At 27.4% G+C, this 18,952-nt stretch overlaps 2 protein-coding genes across 2 annotated transcripts in view; one reads left to right on the top strand and one right to left on the bottom strand.

Moving 5' to 3' along the window:
- The window catches only part of LOC129960625 (transmembrane protein adipocyte-associated 1 homolog), a 31,746-nt gene extending 20,165 nt beyond the window's left edge, over positions 1–11,581 (bottom strand). The window contains exons 1-3 of the mRNA XM_056074167.1: positions 11,031–11,581; positions 7,010–7,324; positions 5,020–5,152 (exon numbers count right to left, since the gene is read on the bottom strand). Coding sequence (XP_055930142.1) covers positions 5,020–5,152; positions 7,010–7,206 — 330 coding nt within the window. The 5' untranslated portion in view covers positions 7,207–7,324; positions 11,031–11,581. The remainder of the gene's footprint in view (positions 1–5,019; positions 5,153–7,009; positions 7,325–11,030) is intronic.
- A 308-nt stretch (positions 11,582–11,889) lies between these two features.
- Positions 11,890–18,952, top strand: part of LOC129960130 (uncharacterized) — an 87,812-nt gene continuing 80,749 nt past the window's right edge. Inside the window, exon 1 of the mRNA XM_056073286.1 lies at positions 11,890–12,157. The gene's annotated coding sequence lies outside the window, so the exon portion shown is untranslated. The remainder of the gene's footprint in view (positions 12,158–18,952) is intronic.

Below are 18,952 nucleotides of genomic sequence, written 5' to 3'. Positions count from 1 at the left end.
TTAATACTAAAAATCATATCATGAATAGATAAGAAATTATTTAGGAATTAATACCAATTAGAATCAATACTAAGAATTATTTGAAATGGACAAACAATGCAAAACTGTAATCAAATGACAAAAAAAAAACCCAAAAAAAACTGAAATAACATATTTTTTTTAAATAACAGACAAGAACAATATGTAACTTAATGTGTAATCACAAATATGACAACATATTTGTTAAAGAAAAGAGAATGAAAAATATCTGAAATTAATATGATTATGACATTACTTCAGCCCCCCAGCATCAAGAATAGAAAACCAATGATTTTGGATAGCTGGATATCTTGACAACATTAAAACTTCACACTATTCAAGTGAAACACTTATTAAAGTAAGTTATCACTCTGAAATGTCTAAGAAGCAAACAATATCTAAGTTTACTTCATGCAAAAGCTTGAACATCACAGATTTTTTATATATTTCTTGCAGTGATCAATTTAAAATATGATGAACTAAGACTTTCAGTTCATATATATACAATGTCATAAATTCAAACTACACCCTTAAAATTAATTACTTTCTAACTATTTGAATTTAAGCTTCGCTTTAATTTCTGAGTTGTGTCTGGCTTTCCCACGCTTCTCAGAGCCCAATTTCTATAATTTTAGCAGTTCAATGTAAACCTACAGTATTATATAAAAGTCACACAACAAAAATTAATGCTTGCTCAGTTAGATTTTGGTGAAATTCCCTTTAGCAAATATATAAGCTCTGAATGTACATCCTCTTTTCGTTCGGTATGCTTCGTTGTGATGAGGGTGTCTTTCTAATACCGACCGACCATAATTTGACAAAGAACTTTTAAACACAACCGAAAAATTGACACATTTTGTTAATCATAAGGAAGGAATGTAAAGATATGATTTAACGTCTTCATCTCCTGCTCATTTACCATTAATTCAATAATAATAATTATATATATATGTAAACATAATTTTCCAAGGCAAAATCGTGGCCGGGGACAGAAAAGACACTTTGAATTTTTAACTTATTTTTATTTCATCCCGGAGGCACGATTTATGTACAAGCATAAGCGAAGAGCACATCAACACAGAACGACACAGAGCGAAATGAGGGAAAACTAATGAAAATTTTATCCCTGTGAATATATATTGTGAGATTTTGGGAGGGATTTCCTACACGTGTCGATTTTAGTTAAGGGAATTATAGAGATTTTTTAAAAGAATTTGTTTAGGTCAGCAATTCTTTATACCTTGACTCGAAACGTAGATACCGCTAACGAAAGCATTTTTACAAAGCTTATGTTGATTAATTAAATGGAAAAAGTGGAATGGGATCAGGAAATAAGAAAATATTTTAGAATGACTTTGATATGAGGTAAATTAAACTGAAAGTTAGGAAATTAATTAAGTTTAAATTAGATTTTAATATTATATATACATATATATAGAACCTGCTTCGGAATTTAACAGATGAACGTCAATTTCTTCTATGTATTTTTGGGGTATCTTTTCTTTGAAAAAAATACCTCAGATTCGCAACGAGTCGCTAAAAAGATTCTGCTGTTTCCAGCTCTAGGAAAAAGTCTAGAGCTGCATTAGACGATGTCTACATCAATTTCCCGTCTTTAAAAAGACCGAAAATTAGCCACGTCCTTGCGGATCTAGAGGATTAAAGTTTATTCAAAATTATACCATTTTCGAAACTAAATAGCTATAATGTGAAACATGCGTGAAATTTCTTAAAATTTTTCAACTCTAATTAAGCAAAAATACAATAAGTCAGTCCTCATTAGAAAGGCACAAGCAACGTAATTTCATTAAATTTCGCTATCCCCCATAAATAATCTAATTATTACTTTTACTATTAAATTAGACCAAAAAATCCACGAAACACGATGCTAGTGCTTTATGCACGCATCTAAACCAGTTTAATTAATTTTAATCTTTCTCTTGAATTTTACAAATTATAAGTTGGTATTCCAAATTATAGGGAGGAGTTCGAGACCGCTTTGTCACATTGCAGAACTCTGAAACATCACGACGTTGCATTTATAAAAAATAAACAGCTAAAAATTACAAAGGTTTAGAACGGGTGAACAAGGTGGTCACCAGTGACGGCGCTAGTAGGCGGCAATTGCCTTCCCTGTCGGTAGCCACTTGCCCTCCCCCCCCCCATCGGCGAGAGATTGAGTTTCGTCGGCAGAAGTCTTCACCACATCAGAATGAAAAAGTGGAAAGCTGCACATTCTCGAATATGATAATTAAAAAAAAACTACATTAAACTTAATATGTAGTAAAAGTCGAAATATCCAAGTAACGGTTAAAGCGGTTTGACTATATTTGGTAAAATAATCAGTAGGGGTGGCAGATGCTGTATTTTGCGGACAATTTTTTATCGGGGCCTATGAACGCAAATGCGATGGATGGCAAAGAAGCTAAATCCGCAAATTTTCAGGCTCATTACATTTGGCAATATATCTGACAAGGTGAATGACTATTACTAATTTCTGGACGGCCGACTATGAACTGAATGCGATGGAAGCCAGCAGATTTTCAGACATCCTATTCAAATGTCATTCATTTGGCTTATAATTTGCATTACTTTTGACAGAATAATCGACAAAGTGGCAAGTAAGTAAGACGTCGTATTTTTACCGATCAATCTTTGTCTTTCGGCTAAGATGTTATCATAAATCGTGAGAAAAAAATTATTTTCATCGAGTATTTCGGTTACTTGCAATTGGGATTATTAGGGAAATATAGTACTATATTATACATCGATAGAGCGATAGAGTTTTTTTCCCTAATTCAGAATTCAATAAATAATAGTTCTAAAATTAATCGTCACAATATTCATCTAATTGCTCTTCGATAATGAATTGGTAAATTTATTTTATTTATTTCACTGTCAGAATGCTCTTACTAAAGTCTAATTAATGATTAAACTAAATTTAATAAAACACTCTTTTCTCTCGATACTCTTGTGCAATATGCATGCTAAGAAGAGTTACTTTGCTGTAGTGAATGAATTATGTGAATTCATTATAAACCACTAGAATAAGTAAATTATATAACTGTAAGTAAAGTTTATTTAATAGTAAAATATCTGCTTTTTTTTGCAACCTAATTTACAGGTTGCGATTACTGCACTAAAGAAATATTGCCGACTGCAAATGACGACAATATATATATATATATATATATATATATATATATATATATATATATATATATATATATATATATATATATATATGTTATGGTAGCTTTTTAGCTACTGTAAAAGAGCTTATCCAAATATGCACTAAATTTGTTAAATAAATTACTACCTAAATTCTTCAGATTCTGCATTCAGTATTATAACTATGGAATATGGAAATATATTTTTTAAAATTTTCTTTTCATTTTTTTTTTCAATTAATTTTTGTGGCAAAATCTTTATAATTTGATATACTTCTAAATTCTTAATAAACTTTAGATAAAGATGTCTTGATAAATGATCAAATAATTATTCATAGAATACAATATATTAACCCCTTTATATACGAATTTAATTAACTTCCTAAATACTAAATGGCACATCTTATTTGGGACAATAATTATTATTTTAATACATAGAATAATATAAAGACATTTGAGGTAATGATATACTACATTTTTTTCCGAAATTTGATCATAGTACAAATAAATCACAAGAGTCTCATAGAAAACAAAATAGACTCAAATATTGACAATCTTTTGATGGTCAGTAAAGAAAAACTGAGAACATTTGTTTTACAAATATCTTTGTAACTTTTTAACAATGAAAGAAAGCGCCTATATCTGAATAAAAAGTGAAGCTAAATGATACTTAATCTCCTTTAATTATACGTAGAAACTAATTATTATGAGATTCTTTGAAGCCGAATTAGAAAAAAATATGCTTGCCCCCCTGTAGGATTTGTCTTGCCTCCCCCTCCCCCGGCAAATCTCTGCTGCCGCCTCTGGTGGCCAAGAAGTTGAAAGTGACTAGCTAATCACTCTGTCATTCAAAAAGTTTTGCTGCACTAACGCAATGTGATGTGCGGGAGAGCACCAACTTGTATAATGTGAAGAAAATTTCTATGCTGAAACGACAAAATGTTCTTTTGGAGCATCAAAGCCTACTTAGAAAACATAATAACACATGTCAATGGCTTCAAGGCTGTATTTTCCATACATGACAACGGAGACTTTCGTTTTGAGACCAAATATGGCAGTTAATGAGTTTACAGTGCAATTTCTGCGGGAACGAACTTCATCACTCTACCAACCAAGACCATTCATTATCCAAACAATGAATATCAAAGCAATCGTTTTCCGCACTTTACGCTCAAGAGAAGGCAAATGCAGAATGTGGGATATCTCAAACAAATAAAAATTCAGAATATTGGACATTTTACAGCATGTTTAATTTGAATCAACCAATACATATGTATATTTTAAATGTGCGTGTGTATAAATGTGGAACAAATTTTTTCTTTCAAGGAAAAGTAAGCATGGAGTTCTTTAAGAATATTTTTTATTCTCCATGATGTTTTAGAAGGGGTTCATGCAATATTAAAGTTCTTAGAAACGACTATGACCATTGAGAGATGCAGTCCTAAGAGGAAAGCAAAAAAAAAAAAAAAAAAAAGACAGTGTGAAAGTATTTTGAACTTTTATATCTTTAGAAAGGAATTCTGCAACGAAAGTAATTTTAGTGCCAGCACATGTTAGAACCAGTGAAGAAAAATAAGAACCCATACAGCTCAGAAGTTAAAGTGAAGCTTAAGTTTGAGTAACTAGAAAATAATTACTTTAAAAATTCGTAGAAATCGAAATTTTTATAAATATATACTTATTTGTATTTTAAAAATAAATGCAGCATTTCTATGAATTATTTGCAAAACTTATAATTAATAAGGATTGTTCTTTACTTTATAAACATTCCATATTGCAGCAAGACACACAAACACATAAGTAAAAAAGGAAAAGATTAAAAAAAAATTACCAGAATGTAAAAAGTCGAAAATATTGGACTGTTTGTTGCTCGCAACTTCAGTCGTGCCCTGTTACATCTTATGAGCATAAAAAGCAAAAACAAAACATTTGGTACCAAGATTGAAAGATCCCAAATTCTAATCCTAGAAAGATAAAAGTAAAATATAGATTATGTTTTTCATAAGGAAGAGTATAACTTTTAAATACCTCATGCATCTTAACCCCTTGACATATGATTTTATTTAACTTCCTAATTAAATGACACATCCTATTTTGGACATTTGATTCTTATAATAATATAAGGAGCATTTGACAAACTGAAGCATTTCAAAGTGATCTTAGCATTTTTAAATAGTTGGTTCTGTCGCTTAATTGTAGACTTAAAACCGAAAATTCAGTAATTTGATGCATGTGTCACACACATTGTTGTATGAGAAGGGATTAATGCATGGGATTTTCAAAAATATGCAGGGAGGCATAGAAGACCATATCCATTGTTTTAGAACATTTTCGCATAGTTATGTTAGCTGCTTACAATAATCATTGCTTTGAAAACAAAATTGAAACAATTAACAACTACCTAGTTAACTAATAACTTTTACTTACTAAGTTTCTGTTGATAAACAGTTCTTTAATAGTCATCCATTTTGATATTAATTAGATGATTAAGAATAAAAATAGAAAAAATGTCAAAAAGAAATTATATTGTTTTATCAGAGACAACTAAATCCAAAATTAATCAAGCATTGGCCACTGGATAATATAAATAACAACAATAAAAAAACTACAATTACAAAAACTTGCAGAAAGTTATTTATGAAACTTGAAACAGTACTATGAATTGAAAAACAAGTGTTGCAAGCATTCATGAAAGAAAAAAGAAACCGAAGGAGATTCGAACTTCTTGTCTGAAACATCATGTGTTTGGACTGATTCATCTATCTTTATATTACTTTTAAAATTTACTTTTTATTAAAGCATTGATAACATGTACAACAAAAATGCATTTAATATCAATGGAACATGCATGTGTATAAACACAGCTACTAAAGCAATAAAAAAGTATTGTTTGCAAAACACATTTGAAAACATTTTGAAAGAATCATTAAAAGTAGAGAAAGAAATGCATGGAAACAGAACCAACGTCACTTAAAAACTCTTTGTCTTTCAAAGTGAAATAAAAATTGTTTTTATACAATATGTTCAAAAGTTACGAGGGAAAAACATTAACATTTCTAATGAATTTTAATTAAAATTCTGAAAAATTCTTACTTAGTACAGAAATAATTACATGCCAAATTTAGCAGTTTCAGGCTATTAGCATCATATAAACAGATCAGTAAAAAAACAAAACTTTTTTATTTCTTTGAGTACTAAAGTACTGGAAAATACCAAATGTTTAGTAAATAATTAACAATTATTATACAGAATGCTGATTATTTGTGAAAGTGTAATAAAAAAATTAATATCAGGAAAGTAAACAAGCAATATTTCTTTAATGAACATTTAATTAATATATTGCTCTCAATGGAATTTTACCAGGTGTGAACTGTAGTGTAGTTCACAGACCAAGTATAAAATTCATACATCAAATATGTCCAAAACCATTAGTTTGAAACACAGATATCGGATTATGGCTTTGTAAACACAAATGATACAAGACAAAACCAAGTTTATTTTCTTTTTTCTAAAAATATTATATTTAAAAAAAATGGCAAAAAACCAATGACCCAAACTGATAACATGTAACTGAATACTATTATTTCATTCCAAAAAAAAAAACACCTATTATTATTTTTTTTTTTTTTTTAAATTTCCTTGGTTGTCGAATCAATAGTTCTGATCCATCTTGCTCTTTTCCTTTTATTTCTAATAACACTTCAATAGTTTTCAACAGAACGGAAAAAATGCAGTTGCAGAATTTTCAACTGTTAATATTTATGATCAGAAATGAATAATTAACTATATATTACAGATAATGAAATAATTAAAAAAATTACCCTGTGTGTATAATCTCCTCATATAATATTAGTTTACAAAAACCTTCCTGCACATTTGGAGTAGGTGTTACATTTGCTTTATATAATTCACCCCAAAGAGACTCCATTGAACTCTGTAGCGTAGAAAATGTCTCATGCTCACTAGGATGTTCAGAGTCAGTATTTATGAAAAAGTTATGACCATGATTAGCATTCATTTTAGTCTACAGCTATTATGTTTAATGAGATCAGAATGTTAAACAATCCATGAGAATTTCCTTTTCACGAATAAAATCTGTGTCTTCATACAAAAATTGTCTCAGAAATTTTCACCACCTAGAAAGGATAAACAGTCATATAAGTAAGGACTTCATAAGAAACATATTATAAGTAATTTCCAGAAAAAAATAAGTTTATAATTTAGTAATAAAAGAATTTTACTTTATAGAAAATTCCCCAACTAGGAAATTTATAACTAAGCTCAAAGATATTAATATACAATTAATAAAACAATAGTAATAAAGAAATTGAATTCCTATTAAAATAAAGAAATACTTTCACAAGTATCAGCAAGAATAATTATTTATCAACTTAAAAAAAATTTCATCAAATAAGTTAAGAGAATAATTATATAATATATATATAAAAAGACTATAAAATTGCAATAAAAAATTATAAATACTAATTCATTCAAAACACACTATTCTAACACATTCAAAACACACTATTCTAAATAACACAATCATTTGTAAAACTAAATAGACAATGATAAAACAAAACTCTCCAATTTTAGAATAATCATATATTTATATATAGATGTGAATACTAAAATTATTTTAGAAGATATAAATGTCAACAGGCTGATAGAATGCAAAAATTCTGATGAAATAATAACCTGTTAACTTTTGATGTAGTACACAATGGCTAAAAGGAATATCAATAAGAAACTAAAAAAATATATAGAAATTCAGATTCTAAATAAATAAAATAAATGTACAAAAAAATTAAACATGCAACAATAAAAATAACATGTTCAATGAATAATCTTATTTCATGATTATTTATTTTCAATGATTGTACTGATACAAGTGAAAAATGTGGAGGCAGGAATATGGAGCTTAAAAGGAAAGGAATAGAAGAATGGAACATTCAGAAGTATAACACCTTTTAATAATATCTCTTTTAGCATTTTATATTAAAAAAAACACCAAATGATTAATAAGATGGGGGGGGGAGAATGTCAAAGAAAGGAAATTAATTCACAAGCAGATGAACACAAACTACTTCAATAATATATGTGCATTAGTTATCTAATGTGAACAATACTATTTTTATGGAAATGTATTAGTATTGATAAGCCCTAATACATTTCCAAATTATTGTTACATATAAACACTCATGTTTCTCTAAGCATTAATGTATATATTTAAAAGTACATTTCCTTGAAACTAAGGAAATAATTCTTTGGGTAACAAACATCCTACTATGCATAAAAACAGCAATTTAGCCAGTTTAGAAACTTTTAGCTAATAAATAAGTTTGAATTCCTCGAAATAATTAGTCCCTTGAAGTAAGCTACTCCAGCTCAAAAGTTAACTAAGGACAAATAAATAAAATCAAAGTTTCTGAGTATAAAAAAGAGAGAGAGAGAGAGAGAAAGAAAAAACATATTTATTTCAAAAAGTGCATTAAAAAATCTCCAACAATAAATTTTATATTTCCATTCTGATACTCAGTATCTCTTCTTTACTATTATATTTTATATTTCAGGGAAAATTTTGCCAGAAATTATTTCTTTCAAAACTGATTCAAGATTAAGGCTGGAAATTCTAGATCTTAAAGATGACATATTTCAGCATAAGTATCAATATCATATAATAATTTCTATGAATTACTCTTATTTCTGAAAAATTACATTTCACCAAAACTTTAATTAATAGCTAATTAATACAACCCACATTCTTTGGATTCAAATTAATTAATTTTAACTAAATTATTAATTTTTCCATCAATTTTAATCTAATTAACTGAATAATTAATTTTTGAACTCAAAAAATTGACAGTATTCTTTCTCGTTTTAAATAATAAAAGTGTAAAATTTGGTTAAATTTGATACTTCATGTCTTCTCCTAATTATTTAGGAGAAGACATGAAACATAAACATATATATATATATATGTAAACACATTTTAGTAGTTGCATGGCTGAATAGAAGAAACTTTTAAACTTCGACTTATTTCACTACGGGGAGCATTTTATGTGCAAGAAGTGATGATAAAATTGAAGTCCGTTTGCAATGTGATACAAGTGCAAAAGAGACAGAAATTTCCCTCTTTGATCGCTTTACTATGAGATTTTGATAGGTATTTCTTTGACACATGTTGATTTAGGTAAGGGAATTTCAGGTATCTTGTAATCAGATGTTGTAAGAATTAAGTCCCTTCACTCAGAACATGAAAACCTGCTGAATTCAGCAGATTTACAGAATGTGCACAGAATTAATTTAAAAAAAAAAAAAATAGGAATTGGATTACAATGTGGCAAGAAATTCAAATAAAAGATATGTAAGATAAAAGCTTTAACACATTTGGTTTAGCATATAGTATTTTTAAGATTCAGCCAGTGCTCCTACAATTGAAAACTGCATCAAAATTCCCCAATTTATTTTTAACAGGCAATGGAAACAGGTTAACTCAAACACCTTTCATTAGAATTCTTCTCTGTGCTTGGAATTTACTATTAGCATCATGCTAAAATATTATCTTTAATTAAAATCCTTTTCAATTCACTTGAATACAACGTAAAAACTGCTTTTCCTGAATTGATTCTATTACATAAATAAATAATTTTTTAAAAAATTTTACTATTGTATTTAAAAATTTTTTTAATTAAAGCTATCAAAAAAATGATTTCAAACTGAATTTACTGAAATAAATACACTGTTATTTTTTTAAAGATAAAACTGAACATTAATTTGGAATAAAACATTAAGCAAAAGTAGTTTTTCATGATGAATAAAAATAAAAATTTTAAAAATCAAATTTATCATAAACGAAGCAAATACTCAATTTTATTTTTAATTTTTCATATTAGTAAAATAGTACATGAAGAAAAATTAATGACATAAGATAAGCTTTTCTAGTAATTAATTTATAATCATAAAGAAGTCCAATATTATTTTTGTAAATAAAGCAAAGAAATGTAATAAAACCATATTAAATAAATAACTAACATCAATTCAGTAGAAAATATTTCACAAATGAAACATGAGTAAAAAATAAGATAATTTTTCTACTATATAGGTTAACAAAACAGGTATCTGTCAAATGAAAGAAAAACAGCAAATCGAACAATTAAAAACTAAACTAAAACCTACATTCATTGTGAATATATAATTTTTTTCCCTTCCTGCAATTATCATATCTAAATGTAATAATCAAACAATAAACAGCCATAAAATTTTATTCATTGCAACAAGCAGTCTAAATAATACAAATTAGATTAAAAACTTATCTACAACATATTTAGCAGTATAATAAAAATTTGCAATTTGCAACATATTTAACAGTATAATAAAATTTTATCTCAAATAAGAATATGAAATACAAATGAAACTAAATGGGGAGGGGGAACCCAACTATAAATATTAATTAACTATTTTTACATCATGAGATAAAAATGAAAGGATTTTTAACGGAGCTGATATTGGAATTGATATCTGGAATAAAAGTATTCATCAGAGAAAATGTACTCCCATAAAAAAATGTTTCATTTGGTCATTAACTTAAATTGTTTATAATATAATCAAGCATGGAAATGGAATGATATAAAAACAAAGTGAACATATGTAAGATGACTAATCAAATGAAACATTTTTCTCTATAATCAAAACTGCAAGCAATCACATTTCTAAAATTGAATTCCTCTTTTAAATTAATATAATGATGTATATTAATATAAAGATATAATGATCACAATCAAACACAATTCATAAATGAAACATCATAATGAGGAAAAGAAAAAGAAATATTGCAAAACTCACCACTTAGTACGATAAAATCAAGAATAACAGAGAATTCATCTTTATTGCGAGGATTTTCTTTCAACAAGAAGAAGGTTAAAATCAAATCCTATCAGTCTTGAAAACAGTTTAAATGGAAAAACTGAAATTTCATTAAACAAATCACAATGATGCAACATTTAAATCTTGTATCATTGCACTGAAAAAGTTCTCAGTCTTTTCAATAAAAACACTCTTTTTGATATAATATTTTAGTGGATATTTTAAAAATTCTATTACATTTAATCGGTTGCGGAAAAAAAAAGAAAAGAAAAGGCGCTATTTAGTAAACTTCGATTCAATACATCTCCCGACAGCTGTGACAAATCAAACGTTTTCCGTCGATAAATAAAACTGTATGAAAACGAACAGAAAATTAGCTGTTGTCTGACCTACTGTGAGACATAAAGTCGTAATCTATATAACTAATTTATACTTGTTAGTGATGCAAGACTAGTAAATTTTGATTTTTTTTATGTATTAAAGTAATAATTAAGTACTTTGTTGTCGCTTAAACCATAATGAATCATCACGAAAAGACACTGATAAATCTATGAATCATCTATATAGATATAAAAGAATCGACAATTTCAAATAAATTAAATGTCTTTTCTGATTTAAGTACATTGGATAAAGCAAAATATATCCTTAATTAAACAGTTTTAATCCAGAATAGGTTTTAATAAGCATATAATTCAGCTTGCGCTTCACAACTTCGATGCTTCTATTCACTTAGCCAATAGGACGGCAATGAAATTTCGAAGGAAAAGTGGATTACAAAATTCCCGAAGATATACGACAACTGTGACTTTCCCTCTTCTTACTGTCATGTGCATAGGGTATAAACAAACAAAATAATACTAAAATTGGGTTCATTTTTGTTTGGTGATCCGTATCTTTTTATGTTGGATGATTTTTTATCTGAAATTTAATAAAAAGTGAAAATCAGAATTTTTTTTAAATAATAGAATGATCCAGCAGTTTGTGTTTGTTTCAATTAATAATTTAAAAATATTCAGAAAGAATGAAATTTTTACTTTTAACTGTCTCCCATATCTCTAAAATTTTAGCATTACGTTTCATTCTCTTTCGTAAAGAACTTTCTTAAGGTGAGAATATTTAATTTTATTGTTGATTATTTTGTTTTATTATTTAATATTGATTGTATTACTTTATCTTATCTGTATGTTATGCCAAAAAACTTTCCTGATCTAAGTTTGATTATATGTATCCATGTTTTCATTTTGTCATATAATTAAATCGAGTTTATTTTTCATTTTAAAGTATACATTTCAAAACATTTTATTGAATTAAATTAACTGCTTCCATTGTATAACTAAATTTCAAAATTTGTTTTATTTTTCATAATTTATTAATATTAATTTATGTAATCATCAATAAATTTTTATAGAAAATTAAACATATATGCATTTACATTATTTATGATATAGTGATTAATCTGTAACAAATTATAACAAGATGTTATTACATTTACATATGATATACATGGTTGCACAGACTAATGATTAATATAAGCGTTAATATTCATCCATAATAAGAAATAGTTTTAAAAATAAAAAGAACTTTTTTCATTATGAAAGAGTTTCAGTGTGAAAAAACAATATTTTTAAATGTTTTCTAGATATAAGTAGCTGTGTCAACAGTAACTGTTTTATTAAAGTCCCGTCCCCTCTTGCATGTCAAAAACCCATATTTTTTTCTCACATATTATTTGATGACTTTTCCATATTTAGAGTTCAGTTACGTATTGCTAATAGAAATCAATTTAATTATGTATTGCAATTTGAATGTAGAAACTGATTATAGTTATACTGTGTCCTAGCAAAGGCAAGTAATGTTCAGAGTTATATTTGCCACCCACGCCCCCACACATACCATTATCATCAATAGTGTAATAAGAGTAAATGATGCCATACACATGTTATTATTTTTGCCACCTTTCATCAAGTTCAACTTTAAAAAGTTACTCAAGTGCATTATTGTTTTGTCCCTCTAAAACTGGCACTCGGGCTTTTTTTTACTTCCCTTTCTCCCAAGTTGCTATGCCTCTGCAGTTTTAAAGTCACTTGAATTTAGGATTAATTAATGTAGAAGTTGCTTCTATGTAATGAATTTTTTAGCCCTAAATGGTACAAAATATAGCTTTCTAGGCATAATAAAACAGTGTTTTAACAAGGGGGAAATGATGTTTTCTATCTTCTTGGAGGTGCAATTAATACAGATCCTTATCAATCACATTTTAATGCTCATCTAATCTAATTGCTATATTATTATCTGTATAAATTATGTTATTTATTTTTATTTCAATGAATTCCTCTAATATTTATTAGAAGAATACTTATAGTTAAATGTACATATTTTAATTTTGCTGCTGTTACTTATATAATTTTTGTTATTTAGTTAAAAATATATAGTTAAATGTTATTGAATTATCGGCCGAATGTGAATGTTGAAACTTTGAACTAATCAAAGGTAAAAGTCTTTCATTAGCTCAAAATTCAATATTTGGAATATGTATATTTAAGAAATATCTTTTTGTAATCATTTCTTAGGACGAAGTTTCCTGATATATTGCTGCTGCAAATATTTGTCTCGTTTTATGAATTGAAATAACATTTATTTATTTATTCTTTTCCATTTACACCTAGCTGTGTTTTCTGCTTAACAAAAATGAATCTAATTTATTTAATCAACATTTAAAATCCATCATATTTTTTTCATAAATTATTGTTTTTCTCTTTAAATATCCAATGTTTATCAGCTTCTGACTTAACCCGTTCTTCTTAAAAAATGTTGTAATACAGTGTTCACTTATAAACAAAAAATTTTTTACTTCAAAGCTAGCTTAGCATAAAAATTTGCTTAACAGGAAATAATTTTATAGCTTCTCATAATAAATAGTAGATGATGTGATGTAGATGATGTATATTACATATTTTATATTCTTTCATAGCAAATGCTTTTTTTTTTTACATGAAAAGAATTTCAGTGCCTCATAAAAAGAATTTTCATCCTGAGGCAAAGAAAATGCAGCATACTTTTCATGAAAGCAAAATTTTTCTCTTTGCCATGTCTTGTTATTTGACTCATAAAAAGTTGTTTTTGAAGCTTCCAATTTTCCTGTGTGAAAGCTGTTTTTTTTTTTTTTTTTTTTTTTTTTTTTTTTAATTCTGAAAATATAAAACTGTCCTATTATATATGTAAAAATAAAAAAATAGTTCGTACCTTTCGAACTTTAGAAAGATGCGTATTAAAAATGATGCTGTTAATGTAATAACTGAAATTTTCTTTGATTTTTTGCCATCTCAAAGCTATTTATAAAGATCCTGCTAATATATTTGTTTCTCAATGCTTTGATTTGAAATTTTATTTTGAATCCTGTTTAATTCTATTGTCCCTTCTTTTTTCTTTTTCCTTCTTCAAATAAATACTTTTAGATTAAATGTTTAATCAAAATGATTGAATAAAATGAGAAAACTTTTATAGGTGAATGCATCTTTAAAATATACATGATTCTTCGGATTTCAGATTTTTAAGAATCTATATTATATTTAATGTAGTGATATAATTTAAGAAGAATGAAAGGATTAACTTTAGATCACTTAAGCGTGTGAAGTTAAAATTCTAATATGCTTTAAAGCTATTATAAGGATTTCGATGAGAAAGCCTTTGAAACCAACCTTTGAAAAAAAAAAAAAATCACTTGAAAATTTTAAACCTTTTGCTTTGCTATTTGTAATTCGTTTTTTAAGCAAATGTAATTCCTTTTGAAATGGAGGAATTTAAAAGTCCCATGCCGAAAAAAATTGCAATTTTAAATTTTCTCGAAAAAAACTTTTGTTTTTGAAAGACCAATGATTAGAATGATGCAGAATGAGAATTCTCACTTAACAATGTTTTCTAAGCTGGAAAAGTTTGTGATTTTATAGCTTCTTTTATGTCATATTGTTTCTAAGAATTCACAGATTTTTTTGTGATAAAAGATAATCAGTTAATAATTTAATTGTTATCACTGATTTAATCAGGATAATAATATTAATTGAAATGAGGGAAAACTTGACTTTACTGGGTGAATAGTAAGCCTACTTTACTTTTAATGCATAATGCTTAATACCAATAGTATAAAATGTCCACCATTAGTCAGTAGATGTGCTAACTAATTTTGTGTTAATAAAACTGAAATCATTAGTAGACATCAGATTTTTCAGGGAACTGGAGTAAATGAGGTAATTTCAGTGAATCAAGTATTTTTGAGAAGCAAGTAGAAATTTTAAAAACTGTATCTGTAAGAAAGACACTAGCTTAAAAAGGGAGAGATAGTGAACAATAATAAATAAAATATATATACTAGAGGGATTTTTCTCCCTAATTTTAGTTAATGTTAAAAAATGCAGCATAATAATAAAAACAGCACAGCATCATTTATATGTCTTTCAAGGGACTGTCATAAATGAAAAGACTTGTATTGGAAATTTTAATAAGCAACTTTGATTATTATAAGTTTCATGCTTCTAATGCAAGTTCATATATAGGTAATAATTTGAAATTCTTTTATAACTGGAGCTAACATATAATTACATTGTATTGAAAATAGTAATTAAATTTTTAAGTACACATTTATTAAAAAAAGTGAGAAAAATCATATCCTTATTGCATATCTTGATTATTAATTAATGCATTTTTTATTTTATGCTATTTATAGTTGCGAGTTGTATATTAAGTACGGCGTTATGAATTTAATTAAGTAAATTGAAGGTTATTTTTACTGATATTTTAATAAATAAAATAAGTTCGAAGTTTTTCAATGTTTATTGTGTCTTTAAAATAAAGTGCAATTACTTCTTTGTGTTCTTTACCATCGTTGCATTAAATTAGTAACAGACAATTGGTATTCTATTAATTCATCAGTTGTGAATAATTCTGAAGTCATGATTTTGCTATCTTAATTCACATACTCCTTGAAAATTATCTATGTTCACTGCAAATATCATTCTTCATTCATGATCATAAATTCGGCTTCTGATTTGTCGAGCTAGTTTTCATCCGTGATAAACATTTGCTTAATTTGAGATCTGGAAACCTTCGCTTAATGAAACAATTCTTTATTGTTTCAGATTTGATTTGATTTCATGCTAAGGAGATAATATTTATTGCCTTAAGCGCATTTATCTTTCTGTGGGTATTTTCAGTTGTGATATTTGGAAGAATATATTGATATTTACATTTTCTGTTATGTACCTTTAAGGTTTTTAAAATTCATGGATTTAAGGGTTATAGCTTACTCATACAATTTGGCGGGGTTCAGAGGCGACGTGCAATTGCCCTCCTGTCGATGACCCTTTACCCCGCACCCCCCTGTCGGAAGAAATTGAGAGTTTCCACGGCAAAAGTCTTCTGTGCTTCGGAACTATAGTAGAGAGCTAAGCATTAACGAATATGATAATTTAAGAATCAACATAAAGTTATTATACTGTAAACACTAGAACTATCCAAGTGATTTAAATCGACAGCATGGCTATATTTGGCAAAATATTCGATAGGGTGACAGGTCAGTAAGATGTAGCATTTTGTCGATAATTTTTGGTCGGTCGACGTAGAAATCACTGCATTGGATGACGACCATGAATTCGCAGTTTTCAGATATCTGATTCAAATGTCATTCATTCAGCTTATTTGGCAGAATAACTGATAAGGTGGCAAATAAATAAGATGTCGTATTTTTCCAATTGTTCTTTATCTTTCGGCTAAGAAGTCATCATGATTTATAAAGAAATAAGTTTTTATTTTCATCACCTATTTCGATCACCTATACATATTCATAGGGTTGTTTTCCCATATTAAGAATTCACTGAATAGTTCGGAAAAAAATTGCCATTTTATTCATTTAATTGTTGCTTCTTCATCAATGGATTTGTAAGTTTTTCTAATCTATTATGCTTATTTCACTATGATAATTCTCTGTTTAAAATTGGTTAATGGTTAAAGTAAATTCAATAAAATATAGGCAACTATTGTCGAAGCTCTTTTGCAAGAAGAGTTGCCGTGCTGTTTCCAAATTATGCGAATTCACTATAAATCAATGAAGTAAGTAAATTGTGTAATTGTTAAGTTAGTTTATTTAACAATGAAATACCTGGTTTTTTTAATCTAATTTATTAGGCTATAATTATTTTACTAATGAACTATTACCGACTGCAGTTGACAACAAAAGATAAATATATGTGATATGGTATCTTTTTTAGCTGCACTAAGGATGGACTATTAGTATGTCATCGGGGAAAGTAATTTTTTTCTTCTTCGTTTTTTTTTTTTCTTTCAGTTACACTTCACGACAAAAATTATCATTCCAAGTACTTCTAAATTTTTAATAGACTTTGAGTAAAGATGTGGAAAACCAGTGTATGCTTTTGAGTGGGGTAAAAACTAATTTTTTGTGGAATATTATTTTGCAGTAACTACGAGGGAGGAAAAGTATTTAAAGGTAAGAACATGTACCTAAAAATGAAGACAAGGGAGTTCAAATTCAAGATTTAATTGTTAATGAATAAAATGCATTGGTTTTTTTAGATTTAAGTTTCTGATGCTTTAAGTCATTGGTTCTAAATATATATATATATATATATATATATATATATAGACTTAACATGGGGAATCTAATATTTAACTCGTACATTTTTCATATTTTACCAAGCACTACATAAAATAATAAATTTGTATATATATTTCCAAAAAAATCCCAGCCTTTTTAAAGAAAATATCCACATTCTATATTATTCGTGTCAGAACAATAGTAAATTTTTTTTCGTGCTTGCTATCTTATTCACCTGACAAAACAATTCTGAATTGTTGCTCTTTATTGCAGTTTCTATTTAAAAATTCTTTTAGAAAAGTAGCTACGATAGGTGCCTTTAGAAGGTGGAAAAAAAAAAAAAAATCTGACGAAAATGTTGTATATTTTTTTTTATTAAATTTCTGAAATTGGAATTTAACTTCTACGTTAATTTTATGCAGTCTTCATTATTAGAGCATACATTCATTCCTTTAGCATGCATGCTATCCAGGCGCAGTCCATGCAGAGTTGTCTGCGTTCTTTGTCAAGAATGGTTTGACACTGATTACGCTTAAAGACACATGAATTTGAAGCATCCCAAATTTGTACAATAAAATCAAATAGCTCCGATGTTAGAACGGGGTTGAAAAAAAAAAAAAAAAAAAAAAAAGGAAGAATCAGTAGGAAATTATTTTATCAAAATTATTATTATTATATCGAGCGAAAAAATTATCATCTTCCTTACTTGAAGATGATGAATACTCAAATATTTTTCAGTGTACCGCTGATAAATGATGATTCCCCCCCCCCCCTCGAATTGGAATGGGTTTACACGAATGAACATACATTTTTTTTTTTTTTCTTCGTGTTTTCTCTTCTCCCGACACTGTCTTCCGTATAATTATATCTTGTAGAAACGTCGTTCATTTTATTAAGTATTATTTTGCATATGCTATCACTATCCAATAGCCGGCGTTTATAAGTTAAAAATAGCCCTGTTCATTTTTTGTGTAATTGAAATTTTTTATCAGTATTAATAAAAGATACATAAGATGAAGAATTTTGTTAATTCCGAACCAAATTCAAAATAAAATCTATATATCAAAATCTGGAATGAAATATAACTATATTTTCTTCTCTCATGAAACACACTCAAGTATTGACAACCTTTTGATAGTTAGTTAAAGAATTTGAGATTCTTTTTTAAACAAATATCTTAGCTAATTTTTAAAAATGTGAAAAAAAAAAAAAAATAGAGTCAGTATCTGATTATGGAAGAAATTTAAGGTGAAGAATTTTTTTGAGCTACTTAATTGGTTTTTATTAAATGTAA

This window comes from Argiope bruennichi, chromosome X2 (genome assembly GCF_947563725.1).
Source record: "Argiope bruennichi chromosome X2, qqArgBrue1.1, whole genome shotgun sequence".
Taxonomy (NCBI): domain Eukaryota; kingdom Metazoa; phylum Arthropoda; class Arachnida; order Araneae; family Araneidae; genus Argiope; species Argiope bruennichi.
The sequence above is the reverse complement of the archived record's forward strand: the minus strand, read 5'-3'. Positions and strand labels throughout refer to the sequence as shown.